The sequence below is a fragment of the Suricata suricatta genome, chromosome 11, assembly GCF_006229205.1.
Source record: "Suricata suricatta isolate VVHF042 chromosome 11, meerkat_22Aug2017_6uvM2_HiC, whole genome shotgun sequence".
NCBI lineage: Eukaryota > Metazoa > Chordata > Mammalia > Carnivora > Herpestidae > Suricata > Suricata suricatta.
Window position 1 is genome coordinate 4,682,070 of NC_043710.1, and position 11,587 is coordinate 4,693,656.

General features: G+C 60.5%; 3 protein-coding genes across 10 annotated transcripts in view; 1 reads left to right on the forward strand and 2 right to left on the reverse strand.

The window, feature by feature from the left end:
* Nucleotides 1-2: 2 nt before the first annotated feature.
* Nucleotides 3-585, forward strand: PTPRCAP (protein tyrosine phosphatase receptor type C associated protein; the record flags this gene model as incomplete). Its single annotated transcript, XM_029957376.1, has 1 exon — nt 3-585. A coding segment is annotated over one exon (345 nt), but the record flags the coding sequence as incomplete, so codon positions are not given.
* A 107-nt stretch (nt 586-692) lies between these two features.
* RPS6KB2 (ribosomal protein S6 kinase B2) lies at nt 693-6,556 on the reverse strand. 8 transcript variants are annotated; one of them, XM_029957740.1, is made up of 15 exons: nt 6,411-6,556; nt 6,033-6,073; nt 5,806-5,926; nt 5,465-5,533; nt 4,631-4,778; nt 3,531-3,588; nt 3,353-3,453; nt 3,138-3,228; nt 2,963-3,053; nt 2,738-2,845; nt 1,946-2,008; nt 1,729-1,806; nt 1,531-1,635; nt 1,312-1,424; nt 693-1,083 (listed from the first exon to the last, which is right to left on the reverse strand). In XM_029957740.1, the coding sequence occupies exons 1-15, from the start codon at nt 6,480-6,482 to the stop codon at nt 900-902; spliced, it is 1,443 nt and encodes a 480-aa protein (XP_029813600.1). In that variant the 5' UTR covers nt 6,483-6,556; the 3' UTR covers nt 693-899. The 8 variants fall into 8 exon arrangements, 7 of the variants coding, with proteins under 7 accessions (XP_029813600.1, XP_029813599.1, XP_029813603.1 ...); XM_029957739.1 differs by having other exon boundaries at nt 1,531-1,638; nt 6,411-6,555; XM_029957743.1 differs by lacking the exon at nt 6,033-6,073 and having other exon boundaries at nt 1,531-1,638; nt 6,411-6,499.
* A 1,189-nt stretch (nt 6,557-7,745) lies between these two features.
* Nucleotides 7,746-11,587, reverse strand: part of CARNS1 (carnosine synthase 1) — a 6,228-nt gene continuing 2,386 nt past the window's right edge. Inside the window, 2 exon segments of the mRNA XM_029957299.1 lie at nt 7,746-9,916; nt 11,465-11,587. The exon segment at nt 11,465-11,587 is cut by the window's right edge and continues 101 nt beyond it. Coding sequence (XP_029813159.1) covers nt 8,690-9,916; nt 11,465-11,587 — 1,350 coding nt within the window. The 3' untranslated portion in view covers nt 7,746-8,689.

The window sequence follows — 11,587 nt, forward strand, 5'->3', positions numbered from 1 at the left end:
GGGCTGAGCCGGGGTCACCCGATGAGGACCCAGAGCGGCAGCAGGACGAGCAGGACGTGGAAGAGGACTACCATCTGGTTGGCGGCCTGGAGGAGCCGGAGTCCCGGGAAGAGGAGCAGCGGTGCGCAGAGGGGCCCGGCCCCCGGCAGGTCCCAGAGACCACGGAGGAAGCATGTGACAGTAACACCGACGGGGCCTGCCTGGGCCTCAGCTCCCAGGGGCCGGCAGGCTCAGGGGGCAGTGCCGAAGCCCTGCTGAGTGACCTGCACGCCTTTGCTGGCAGTGCGGCCTGGGACGACAGCGCCGAAGCAGCCGGGGGCCAGGACCTCCACGTCACCGCCCTGTAGGAGCCAGCGTGGTGTCACATCCCCGTCACCGTGCCCCTGCTTCCCAAGCCACCATGGCTGCTTGGACACAGCCTGCCCTGGATCCGCTGTCACCCACACCCCCAGACAGAGACTCTCAGACTATCACTCCCCAACCCACTCCGTCCCCAGAGCTGCGCATGCCTGTCCCCACCAGGAAGGCCACCCATCCCTGTGGGCACGGGGCAGCCACCTGAAATAAAAGCCCTCCAGCCCTGTGGCTCTGTGGTCCTGTGGTGACCCTTCTCGTCTCTAAGCAGGGGCTCCTCCCGGCACCCCCTCCCCCAAGTCCTGCCTCCTAGAAGTCCAAGGGAAGAGCCAGGTCAGTGCCATGATTCAATAGTTTAATTCTCCAAGGGCACAGCTCAGCTGCGGGAGGCCAGCTGGGTGGCAAGGCCCCTCCACTGCACGGCCACAGCCGGTGGCCCTTCACGGGCATGGTTCAGGGCACAGCCACCCTCAGCAGAGACGCGCTGTCACACACACTCACACACACTCACACCTCCAGGCCTCTGGAACTGGCCGAGGGTCCTCCTAGCGCCCAGGACGCCCACGGCCCCTCTTGGACTTTTTGGTCCCTGAGGGGGGTCGGATGGGGAGGGGGGCAGAGCTCGAGGGTGGTGGTGGCGGTGGCAGGAGAGGAGGTAGGGGGGGCTCTGTGGTCTCCACTGGGCCAGGGCTGGGCCGGAATCCCTCAAAGGGTGAGAATTTTAGGGGGCTGCAGGAGAAACCAAGGCTGAGTCACCACTTACCCACACCGGGGTCAGAGGGCCAACTCCCCCCCACCCCCGCCTCACAGGCTGTGAGGTCAAGTGCCTGGCCAGGCAGCCCATGCCACAAGGGGGCCCAGGAGTAGAAGGGAAGGTGGAGGCTAGCCCTGGGGTGGGTGGGCAGAGCCAGAACTGGCCTCTCCCTCCAGCTACGCACGCCCCCTCCCCTGCGGTACCTGACTGGGGTCCGGGGGCTGCTGTTCAGCCGCCTAGGGGAGCGGAGCTTGGGCTGGAAGGAGAAGCCCTCCTTGATGCTGTCCAGGACGGAGGGTGCCACGTACGTGAAGCCCTGGGGACGAGGGCAGAGACAGGGCTGGGCAACGCTCAGCACCCCCCGCCCCTTAGCCACCATCTGGCCCGTGGCCCGGTAACCCCCAGGCCACAAGGGACCTCACCAGGAAGGCCTGGTTGGCGCTCTCACTGAGGGCTGTATCATCAGGACTGTCGACCGGCGTCTGCCGCGTGAAGTGGACGTCAAATTGGCTCACGTCCTCCTCTGACTGCTGTGTGTGCCCCGAATGGGGAGGCGGGGTCAGGGGGTATCCAAACGGGTCCTCCACCTGGCCCCCCAGGCCGATGGGACCTCCACTCACCAGAGAGGGCCTGAAAGGAGGGTCTACGCGGCGAGCCAGGAGATCATCCCAATTAATGTGCCGGAAGAAGGGGTGTCTCTGTGGGTAGAGTGCCTCTAAACATCCCACCATTTCACCCTCCTCAGCTCCCTCAGTAGCTCCCTCTGCCCTAAGGCCCTTCCTGCCCTCTGTCCTCTGGGGGCTCAGCCCTGCCCTCTCCTGGTGCTCCCAGACCCACCTGCACATCAGCAGCGTCCCCAGGGCCACCCCCGATCCGTTGGCTGGGATTCCGCTTCAGAAACTGCAGGGCAAAGGCAGAGGGTAGGGTCTAGGGGAGAGGCACTGACTGTGTGTTCCTCTGCGTTCCCAGCAGGGCTGGCTGGGGCTGGCTGGGGCAGGGAAAGGTGAGATGGGCAAGGAAGAGGAAAGAGAGGGCCCCTGGAATGTGGTCTCCACCCACGGGCCACCCTGGGACCTCCCAGCTTTGGTCCCAGGGGCCCTTCCCCATGAAGCCTTCAGAAAGGCACCGGGTCCCTGGGATCCCCCCAGGGAACCTCAGCAGGGATCCAGCCTCCAAGCCCACGCTGCCACTTTCCCCCCAGCGATTGTCTTCTCAGTGGGAAAGCAGCTAGCACATCACAAACGTCTTGTTTCAGGGCCGGAGGACTTGGACTAGGGACACGCGCAGGGTCGGCGGTTGGCCCACCACAGGGCTAGGGCCCGAACTCAGTGTCTGGGACCCCAAAGCAGGTGCTGCTTCGTCCCAAAGACGTGCTGCACAAGCAGGGCCGTCCCACAGCCCGGAGGACCCCATACAGGGCCTAGAAGACATGGGGGCTGGCCCGGGGGCAGGATAGAGCCCCACCTTGTTTTTGTTTGTTTGTTTAATTTATTTATTCTGAGAGACAGAGAATCCCAAGCCAGCTCGCACAGGAGCTCGAACTCGGTAACCATAAGATCATGACCCGAGCTGAAATCGAGAGTCTGGACGCCTAACTGAGCAAGCCACCCGGGCGCCCGCGGAGCCCACCTTCTTGACGAGGTCCCGGGCATCTGGGGTGAGGTAGGGGGGCAGCGTCAGTTTCCCTTTGATGATCTTGTCCATGGTTTTCTTCCGGTTCTCTGCAGTGAAGGGCGGCTGGAGAAAGCAGAGGGCGAGAGGAGACTTGCGGGCTCCACCCCGGGCCCTGCCCCTGCCCAGGATGAGGACCCCCTCCCTCCCCGTCCCCCCTCCTCCCACGGAGGCTGGACTTGCCGATCCAGTGAGCATGTCATACATCAGGGCCCCCAGGCTCCACCAGTCCACCGCCCGGTTGTGGCCACTGCGCGTCAGAATCTCAGGGGCCCTGGGGGCCAGGCGAAACCATCAGTCAGGCCAGGCCTTTCCTGGCAGGTCCCCCGACCCCAGGCCCCAGCCAGCTTCCACTGACATGTACTCAATGGTGCCACAGAAAGTGTGGGTGACAGCGCCCTCGTGGATCGACTCCTTGCAGAGTCCAAAGTCTGTCAGTTTGATGTGGCCTGAGGAAGACGTGGGAGAGGGTAGTCAGGGCCCTGGCTCGCTGCACGGTGCTCCTCAGCCCTCCCCGCAGATTCCGACCCGCAGAGGCAGCTGCAGGGGTGGGGGTGAGGCACACGTGCGCACCCTGGCTGTTGAGCATGATGTTCTCAGGTTTGAGGTCCCGGTAGATGATGCCTTGGGAGTGGAGATGGCCCAGGGCTAGCGTGATCTCTGCCAGGTAGAAACTGCAGAGACGGGACAGGGTGAAGGCGAGGGTAGGGGTGGGGCTTGGCTCTGCGGAGAGGCCAGACCTAATACCTACCAGGCTGTGTCTTCCAGGAAGATGCCCTCTCGCTCCAGATGCGTGAAGAGCTCACCGCCTGCGACACAAACACGTCAGCAGCTGTGGGCGGGGAGCAGGTGCCTTTGCTCTCTGAATCTTGGTTTCTTCTCGGGGGAGAGCGGGACTTATAATGCCGGCCCTACCTGCCTCACAGAGCTGCCGTGGGGATTCAATTCAATTCAGCAAACATCTACCGACGCCTACTCGGTGTCTGGCCCTGTGCGGGGTGAAGCTGGGGACACAGAGATGCAGAGACCCAGCCATTGCCCTCAGGAAGCTCAGTCTAATGGGGAGACAGACATGCACACACGTGCTCTAATATGCCAGACTGATGCAACAGCCGGAAGAGCTTCACCCAAAAAATCTCACAGAGGAGACCAAATTACTCCCGACGTGAGGGGACGCAGCCCATGGTGGCAATGAGAATTAAGGGGGCGCTGAGACACACGCAGATCCTGGAGCTCATGGGGCCCATCTGGGGCCGATGGGGCGTGGGGAGGGGGCAGGCCCCGCACTTCATGGCCAACAGGGGGCACCAGACTTATGTGGGCAGTTACAAGGAGCCCAGATTGTGAGTAGGAGCGTTGGGGACAACTGCGTGCCATGGCAAGACAACGAGCACCCTGGGAGTCCGTGGAGGAGACATTAGGAAGAGGGTGAGCTGAAGGCCTCGGGCCCGGTTAGGAAACAACTGTGACTTGTGCCCTCCCCTCGAGAGAGCGGAGATGATGGAGGACACTGCCGAAAGTGAACTGGCCGGATCTGGGACCTGACCAGCCACAGGGCACCCAGGAGAGACGAGCAGGACATGAAGGGGTGGTGGAGGTGGACAAAACAAGACCCTGGGGTTCTGTATGAACCCCCGCTGTGCCCAGCCACCCTCAGTACAGGGGAGGGACACAGGAGGTGCTGGACAGACGTTTGCTGAAATGAATGAGTGAATGAATGGAGGGACCGATGGACAGACAGATGGATGAGCGTGGGGGCCCCCTAAGCCATTCTACACACCACATCCTCCGGGCTCCCCCAGAGCTCCCAGGGCTTCCTGGCTGGATCCCCGGCTGGGCCCGCACTCATACCACTGAGGCACTCGAGGATGAGGTAGAGTTTGCCGCCGGTCTGGAAGGCATAGGCCAGTTCCACAATGAAGGGGTGCTTCACTGACTCTAGAATGTTCCGTTCAGCCCGCGTGTGTGCTGTGTCCTTGGCGTTGCGCACAATTTTGGCCTGAAGAGGCGGGGACTGGTCTGAAGGTGGGCGCCTCGGGCTCCTTTCGTCCGTCCAGCCATTACCCTCCTGCCACCCTTTCTCGCGCCATTGTATTTCTCTGTAATTCTGCTGTGACAATGGTCACCCTCCTCTAGAGGTATTTCTCCACTTGGGCACGTAATGCTTCGTTGTGGGCACTGTCTGGTACACTGGAGGGTGTTTAGCAGCACCCCAGCCTCTCCTCACTGGATACCGGTGGCACCCTCTCCAGTTGTGACTAGAAAATGTGGAAATTCCCAAATGTCCCCTGGGAGGCAAAATAGCCCGTGGGTGAGAATTACTATAAAATGATAGGGGCGCCCGGGGGGCTCAGTCGGTTAAGTGTCTGACTTCAGCTCAGGTCATGATCTCGCAGTTCGTGGGTTCGAGCCCCGCATCGGGCTCTGTGCTGACAGCTCCGAGCCTGGAGCCTGCTTCGGATTCTGTGTCTCCCTCTCTCTCTGCCCCTCCCCTGCTCATGCTCTGTCTCTGTTTCTCAATAATAAATAAATAAATAAAAACAATATATCCGCAATTGACAATAAACCAGCAACTGCCCATCCATTTCCTCCATCATGTTCACTACTACCTTCCTGAAGCCTGCAGGGGCGCTTGGGGTAGGGCAGCCCCCGAGTGAGGACTTGGTGGCCGAACAAATGACTCACCTTCCTCAGGACTTTCATGGCATATATTTTCCCCAAGTTGGTGCCCTGCACCTTTCGCACCTGGAACACCTGTAGGGCAGGGGAGACAGGCTCAACTTCTCTCTCCGTATCCACATCCAACCTTCAACAAGCTCCACCCTGAAGCTCTGGCAGCGAGACCAAGAGGCCTAGGTCCACCCCAGGGTGGGGCAGTAAAAATGTCAAGGTTGACTCTGAGAGGATTTGCCTTTCCCTCCTTTATGGTTTTATTTCAGAGATCTAGGGAGGCTCCGCTGATTAGTTTTGAGACCCTTTGCTGCTGCAAGACTGAGGCAGGGAGACCAGTGGGGAAGGGCGCGTACCTTGCCGTAGCCCCCCTTGCCCAGCACACGCAGCAGCTCAAAGCAGTGGGGCCCAATGCGCTCAGGGCCCAGGTTCACACTGGTCTCTGTCAGCTCCACCTCCTCACAGTGTCCCACAGGCCTAATGACACAAGAGGCTAATGGGGGCAAGGCTCCAGTACGCCCCTGTCTCCCTCCGCAGCCCCTTCCCTCCCGGCGCCCCCCGCCCCGACACAACCCTCACTCACTCCAGGCCAGCCGCCCTCAACTCGCCAAGGGGACACACGTCCTGTGAGAAACCGAGGGGTAAGAGCCAAGGAGGGTCCCAGGAGCCCTCCCCTTCAAGCTGGATCACTTGGCCCAGGAGAGGAGGGGGTAAGGAATGGGAGCTAGCGGGCGATGGGCCAGCGTTGGGGAGGAGTGGCCGAGGGCAGAAAAGGGAGAACCAGGGGAAGGGCTGGGGGCCTGGAAGACCGGTCGGGATGGGTGGCTGGGTGATGGGTGAGGATGGGTGAGCTGAATAGGGGCCGGGATCTGAGACACCCGCTGGGGGAAGCCAGCGCGATTCCACCGCCTAGGGATGGGATCGGTTGCAGGATCGAGCCGCAACCAGGAGGACCACTCACCGAGGGGCTGAACTCTGGCTCGCCCTCACTGCCTTCCTCCGTCTCCAGGTCTAGGTCAAACACGGCCGCCATAGCGGCGCCGGCCCAGCGGGCCCCTCGGCCCTAGCTCGGCCGCGCTCGGACTGACAGTCCTGGAGGCGGAGAGTCTGTACATAATCATTCCGCGACCGAGGCCGCGGCCGCGCGCCGATGACGTATAGGGCTTCCCCTCCCTCCCACAGGCCAGTTTAGTCTGGAGGGGAGGAAAGATGGCGCCCAGCGCAAGGTTTCTCGGGAACTGTAGTTCCAGAGTGCCGCGATGCCAAAGCCGGCTTAACCCTCTTTGGCCCGACCCACTCAGTCTCGGCAGCACTGCTTCCCCGGGGCGGCACCGGACAAGAGCTACCTGGAAGGCGCTCATCTTGGTTCTGGGGAGACTTTGAGTTTGCATGAGACAGAGGCACATGCAGGTATGGCTGTAAACTTAATTCTCAGCCCCGTTCAAGCTCTGCGCTGGCTGGGTGGCCGGGCGCTGGCTGGGTGGCCAAAGGCAGGTCGTGTCTCCCTGTTTGCCCCTGAAAGAGAGGCAGCTGCATCTCAGTCTCCTTAATGTGCCACCTGCCTGGGGGACCCTGCCAGTCAAAGCATTTACTGGGTGACGGATCCACGCCCAGGAGGCTGGGCTTCTTTGCCAGGTTCTTGCCGGAAAGGGTTTGGGTCTCAATCCACCCGTAAATATGGGCTTGTGCTGGAGTTTGCCGCTATGCCAATTTAAGTACATTTCGTAATTTTGCTACCTGGTACAGAATAGGTGCTAAAAACTTGGTTAAAATAATGAATGAATGAATGAATGAATGAATGAATACACCAAACCTAGTCTGTGACTTTAGATTTGGGCATGGATTCTTGTTGGATCGGGCTTGGGGGCGGTGTGTGTGTGTGTGTGTGTGTGTGTGTGTGTGTGTGTGTGTGTGAATTTGGGCCAAACCAGGTCTTGGATGAGTTCTGATTGCTGGCGGCTGTCTGGATGCGCATTCCAGTTCGGGAGGTTAAATATGAACTCAGATGGACAGAACTCAGGAGTCTCCACCCTGGAGGAGGTTTTATCTGGTTGGATGTGGCCCTCTGGTTGAAATCCCACCCTCCACAGACACTCAGGTTTGGGCCCCGTTGTGGGTGACCATGGCAGGCCCCTGCTTACAGTCACCCCAGAGGCCTGGCCAGTGTATTTTATCCTTAGCTCCAGATGCCACAGGTGTCCCCTAGTCATCTCTCCCTCCTCCTGTCCCCACCTCCCATCTTGCTGAACCCAGGGGTGTTGTTCAAGTTGCAAGAACCAGATGCCAGATATTTCATTAGTCCATAAGCCTTTATTTGGAGAGGGGTGCGTGTGGAGCTGCTCACAGCTTCCGTGCTGTGCAGAGTTATTAAAACAGCCTCCCCTGAATTAGGAAGGGAGTGTAGACTCTCCTCTGCCAACACGAGTTAGTTATGACAGAGGCCAAAGCACCAAAGCTTGGTGGAGAAGGTGTTCACTTGTCTTAAGGCCGAATATGAATTAGGACAGGGAGGTGAGTGGGGTTTAGAAGCTGAGTGGGCACATAAGACAGTAAAAATGGAAACCTGGACCTCGTATCTTGTTGCCCCATCTTCTGTGGTGTGACCTTGAGGCAGTGGTTGTTCCTCCCTGAGCCCGTTTCCTCATCTGTAGAATGGGGCACTAGTGTCTGCCTGGAGAGGAGATAGTTACTGCTGACCCCAGGTCACCTGCTTCTACTGCTCAGGCCAAACAAGCAGGCGGGGCACTGCCTAAAGTTGTCAGCAGGCTCTAGAAATATCCTGGAATTTGCTAAATGAGGGGTGAGAATAAGACAGGGTTCCATCTCGGGTTTTTATAGGACTTATCCAAGGCCTGGCACCAGCCGGCTTCTCTCTTCCTGTAGGCGGCAGGGAGAGAGGCAGACCTGGAGAAATGACAAGGATGGGCTAAGTTTGGGCCAACTCCCACCTCCCTGGGGCACGCGTGTGTGTTTGTGTGTGTGTGTGTGTGGGTGTGTGTTTGTGCGAGCATGCAGCTGTTGCTGCTTCTTCATGGCTAGAGTCTTGGGACAGAATTGGGGCCTTTGGGCTGGACTGACAGCAAGAGGGGCCAGTGCCCCCCCCCCACCGCAAGATACTTTCTTTTGTGGCCCTCAAACCCAGGAGGCCTTAATGTCAAATGGCCCTGCCACTCTGGAACACACCTGAGGCCTCCGAGGGAGCCCTGCCATCATTGGGGCAGGGCTATAGGAAGCGAGGCACTATTTGAAGTGGGACAGGAAGTGGGCAACAGGGTAGTGGGGCCCATCGAGGCCCAGACCCTGGCAGAGGCCCAGCAGGCGGAGACGAGCCTCAGCCAGGCTGGGCCCCGCACAAGCCACGCTGCAGTAGGGCTCCTCGTAGTCACCAGGCACCAGGACCTCCTCCAGCAGATTGAAGCGCAACAGGCCCCGGTCGTGCAGAGCCTGCAGGGTCTCACGGCTGGCAGTGGAACTCAGCGCCTGAAGGTGCTGGGACACCAGGCACATGATGCCCACCAGGTGGCCACGGGCACGTGGGTGGGTGGGCAAGGCGGGCCGCAGGCCACAGGCCACCATGGTGGCGGCCAGCAGCAGGTCCACACCGTAGAGCTCCAGGATCCAGTCCCTCAGGTAGAAGCCGCCCATGCGGGGGTTGATCTCGATGAGTTTCGGCCCGGCCCCGGTCAGCTTGAGCTCCACGTTGAAGACGCCATCCAGCAGCCCGCAGCCCAGGCAACAGCGGAAGGCCGCCTGCACCAGCTGTGCCTCCTGCTCCGGTGCCAGCCCGGTGGGCATGCAGGCTGCCGTCTCGGTGAAGCCAGGCAGCCTCGTGGGGCCATTGTCGGAGACGAAGGCGGCCAACAGTCGCCCCCCGAACACCACCAGGTCCACATCGTGCTCGGTGCCCTCAATGAACTCCATCAGCAGCATGGCGTTCCCCCAGCCCAGCCCAATGCCGGGGTGATCGGCCTCACCCTGCAGGTCGCGGGTGACCCGGGAAAAGTGTTCGTGGCACTGGGGGGCATCCTCCACCAGCCGCACCCCCACTGCGCCTGCCCCAAACTCCAGCTTCATGACACCTGGCAGGGGCACCTGGTGGACGGCCCTCTCCACGTCAGCCTCACTCTCCAGAGGGCAGCAGGGCACAGCATGGAGGGAGGGCGCGGGCCAGGGCGGGCCCTGGCAGCGCAGCAGGTGCAGCTGGGTGCAGCTCTTCTGCTTGGCCAGGCGCATGGCGGCGGGGGGGCTGCAGGGCAGCCCCAGCTCCTGGCAGAGCAAGGCCGTGAGCACAAGGCAGTCATCCCAGTAGGAGAAGCAGCCATCGAGCTGCAGGCCGCGTGCCCGCACCAGCTCCGCCAGCAAGCGCGCGTTCTCTTCATCCCTCCGGTGCTCCGTCACGTCGAAGTGGATGAAAGTCTGCACCAGCTGGGATGCGAAGTGGTTGGGATCCGACTCCACTAGGTGCAGCTGCAGAAACCACCAGAGGGCAACACACCCAGGTCAGCCTGTGTGGACGCTGGGGAAAGGATGCCCCCCCCCCCCGCAAGAATGTGTTCTGGGCCCTCCAGGGGAGATAGATCCACCAGCTCTAAGCTCTCAGGAAATACTTGTTGATGATGAGTAAATGAAGGTGTAGAGATGGCACACTTAGCCCAGCCTGAAGGGGAAGGAAGACCTCCCAAAGGAGGCGATGCTTCTGTCGGGGGCTGAGTGAGAATCAGCCAGAGGAAAGATGGCAGGAGGGCAAGGGTGTGATCTGGGTGGGCGGGGGCTGGAGCAAAGAGGTGGGGGTGCTGGTGGGCTCATTCTCACTCTGACCAGAGCTTGAAGGGAAACCACCAGGGTTAGGGTTTGGGACCGGTGGTCTGGTGGCTTTGGGCATCATGTTCTTGGTCGTCATTCACCCAAAGAGTTCTGACCCTGGTAGGGAGGGGGGTGTCCATAAAGGAATCCAGTGGGGCCCTATGCCCCAAATCTCACTGCCCGCTGGGGGTACATAGACACAAAGCAACTGGTAGCCAGGGCAGAGACAGCTCCTGAGGAGGGAGGGGAGGGTGGCTGTCTACACTGTAACACTAGGCGGCATGAAGAGCGGAAAGACATTCCAAGTGAACACAAAGTGCGCGGCAGGGAGTTGACAAGGCATAGGAATGGCTAGAGGGGAGGATTTCCGGGAGAGGAGGTCACTGTGGTAGATTAGGGCCACGAAGAACCGAGTCATTGACCTCTGGTCTATCTGTTCAGGGCCAATAAGAATGCCTACTCTGCCAGCATGGCTCCAGAATCTTTGACGTGAGGCCACTGCTGTGAACTTGATTTGGGATCTGTAAGCTGCTCCCCAGCACCTTCCTCATGCCCTCAAGAATTCAGGATATCCTGCAGGATAGGGCCAGGCTCCTCAGCCTGGCCTTCAGGGTCCCGCTTCAGATACTAACACTGATGGACGCCCCAGGCCCTCCAGCCCTTCTGCTCTGCTTTTTGCCAGGGAGGGCTCCCTCCCCAGGGACCTCTTACACCAGGGCAGAAACAGAATTCTGCCAGAGGCGAAAAAGAATTGACTTCTGGGGCGCCCGGGTGGCTCAGTCGGTTAAGTGTCCGACTTCAGCTCAGGTCATGATCTCACGGTTTGAGGGTTCGAGCCCCGCGTCAGGCTCTGTGCTGACAAGCTGGAGCCTGTCTTCGGATTCTGTGTCTCCCTCTCTCTCTGATCCTCCCCTGCTCGTGCTGTTTCTGTCTCACTCTCTCTGTCTCTTTCACCCCTTCTCGTGCTGTCTCTCTCTCTCTCAAAAAAAAAAAAAATAAAAGTAAATAAAACAAAAAAAAAGAGTTGACTTCTAACCTGGGCGGGACGGTGGGCCGCACCCCTGCTCCTGGGCACGCCCAGCTCAGGCCCCGCCCCTAGCGATGCTGGCCCCGCCCCGTGGCTCACCCCGCTCCCCTTCCCCGCTCCCAGGGCACCGCCTCCACCACTCAGGTCGGGAGGTCGGGTCCAGCCCCGCCCCGCGCCCCGCCCACCTTGAGCCCGTAGTCGCGCGCCGCCTCCCACACGAACTTCTTGCTGACGCCGCCCGCGCCGATCACCAGCAGCTGCTTGCCCTCCATGAGGCAGCGCGCCGAGCGCCGCAGCATCGTCTCCAC

Coding starts and splice junctions, on each gene's coding strand:
- RPS6KB2 (XM_029957739.1), bottom strand. CDS start 6,482: ATGGCGGCCGTGTTTGACCTAGACCTGGAGACGGAGGAAGGCAGTGAG. Junction 3,054..3,137: donor TGTGGCACCATTGAGTACAT/GTCAGTGGAAGC, acceptor CCTGGCCCCCAG/GGCCCCTGAGATTCTGACGC. Junction 1,084..1,311: donor AGCCCCCGGACCCCAGTCAG/GTACCGCAGGGG, acceptor TTTCTCCTGCAG/CCCCCTAAAATTCTCACCCT.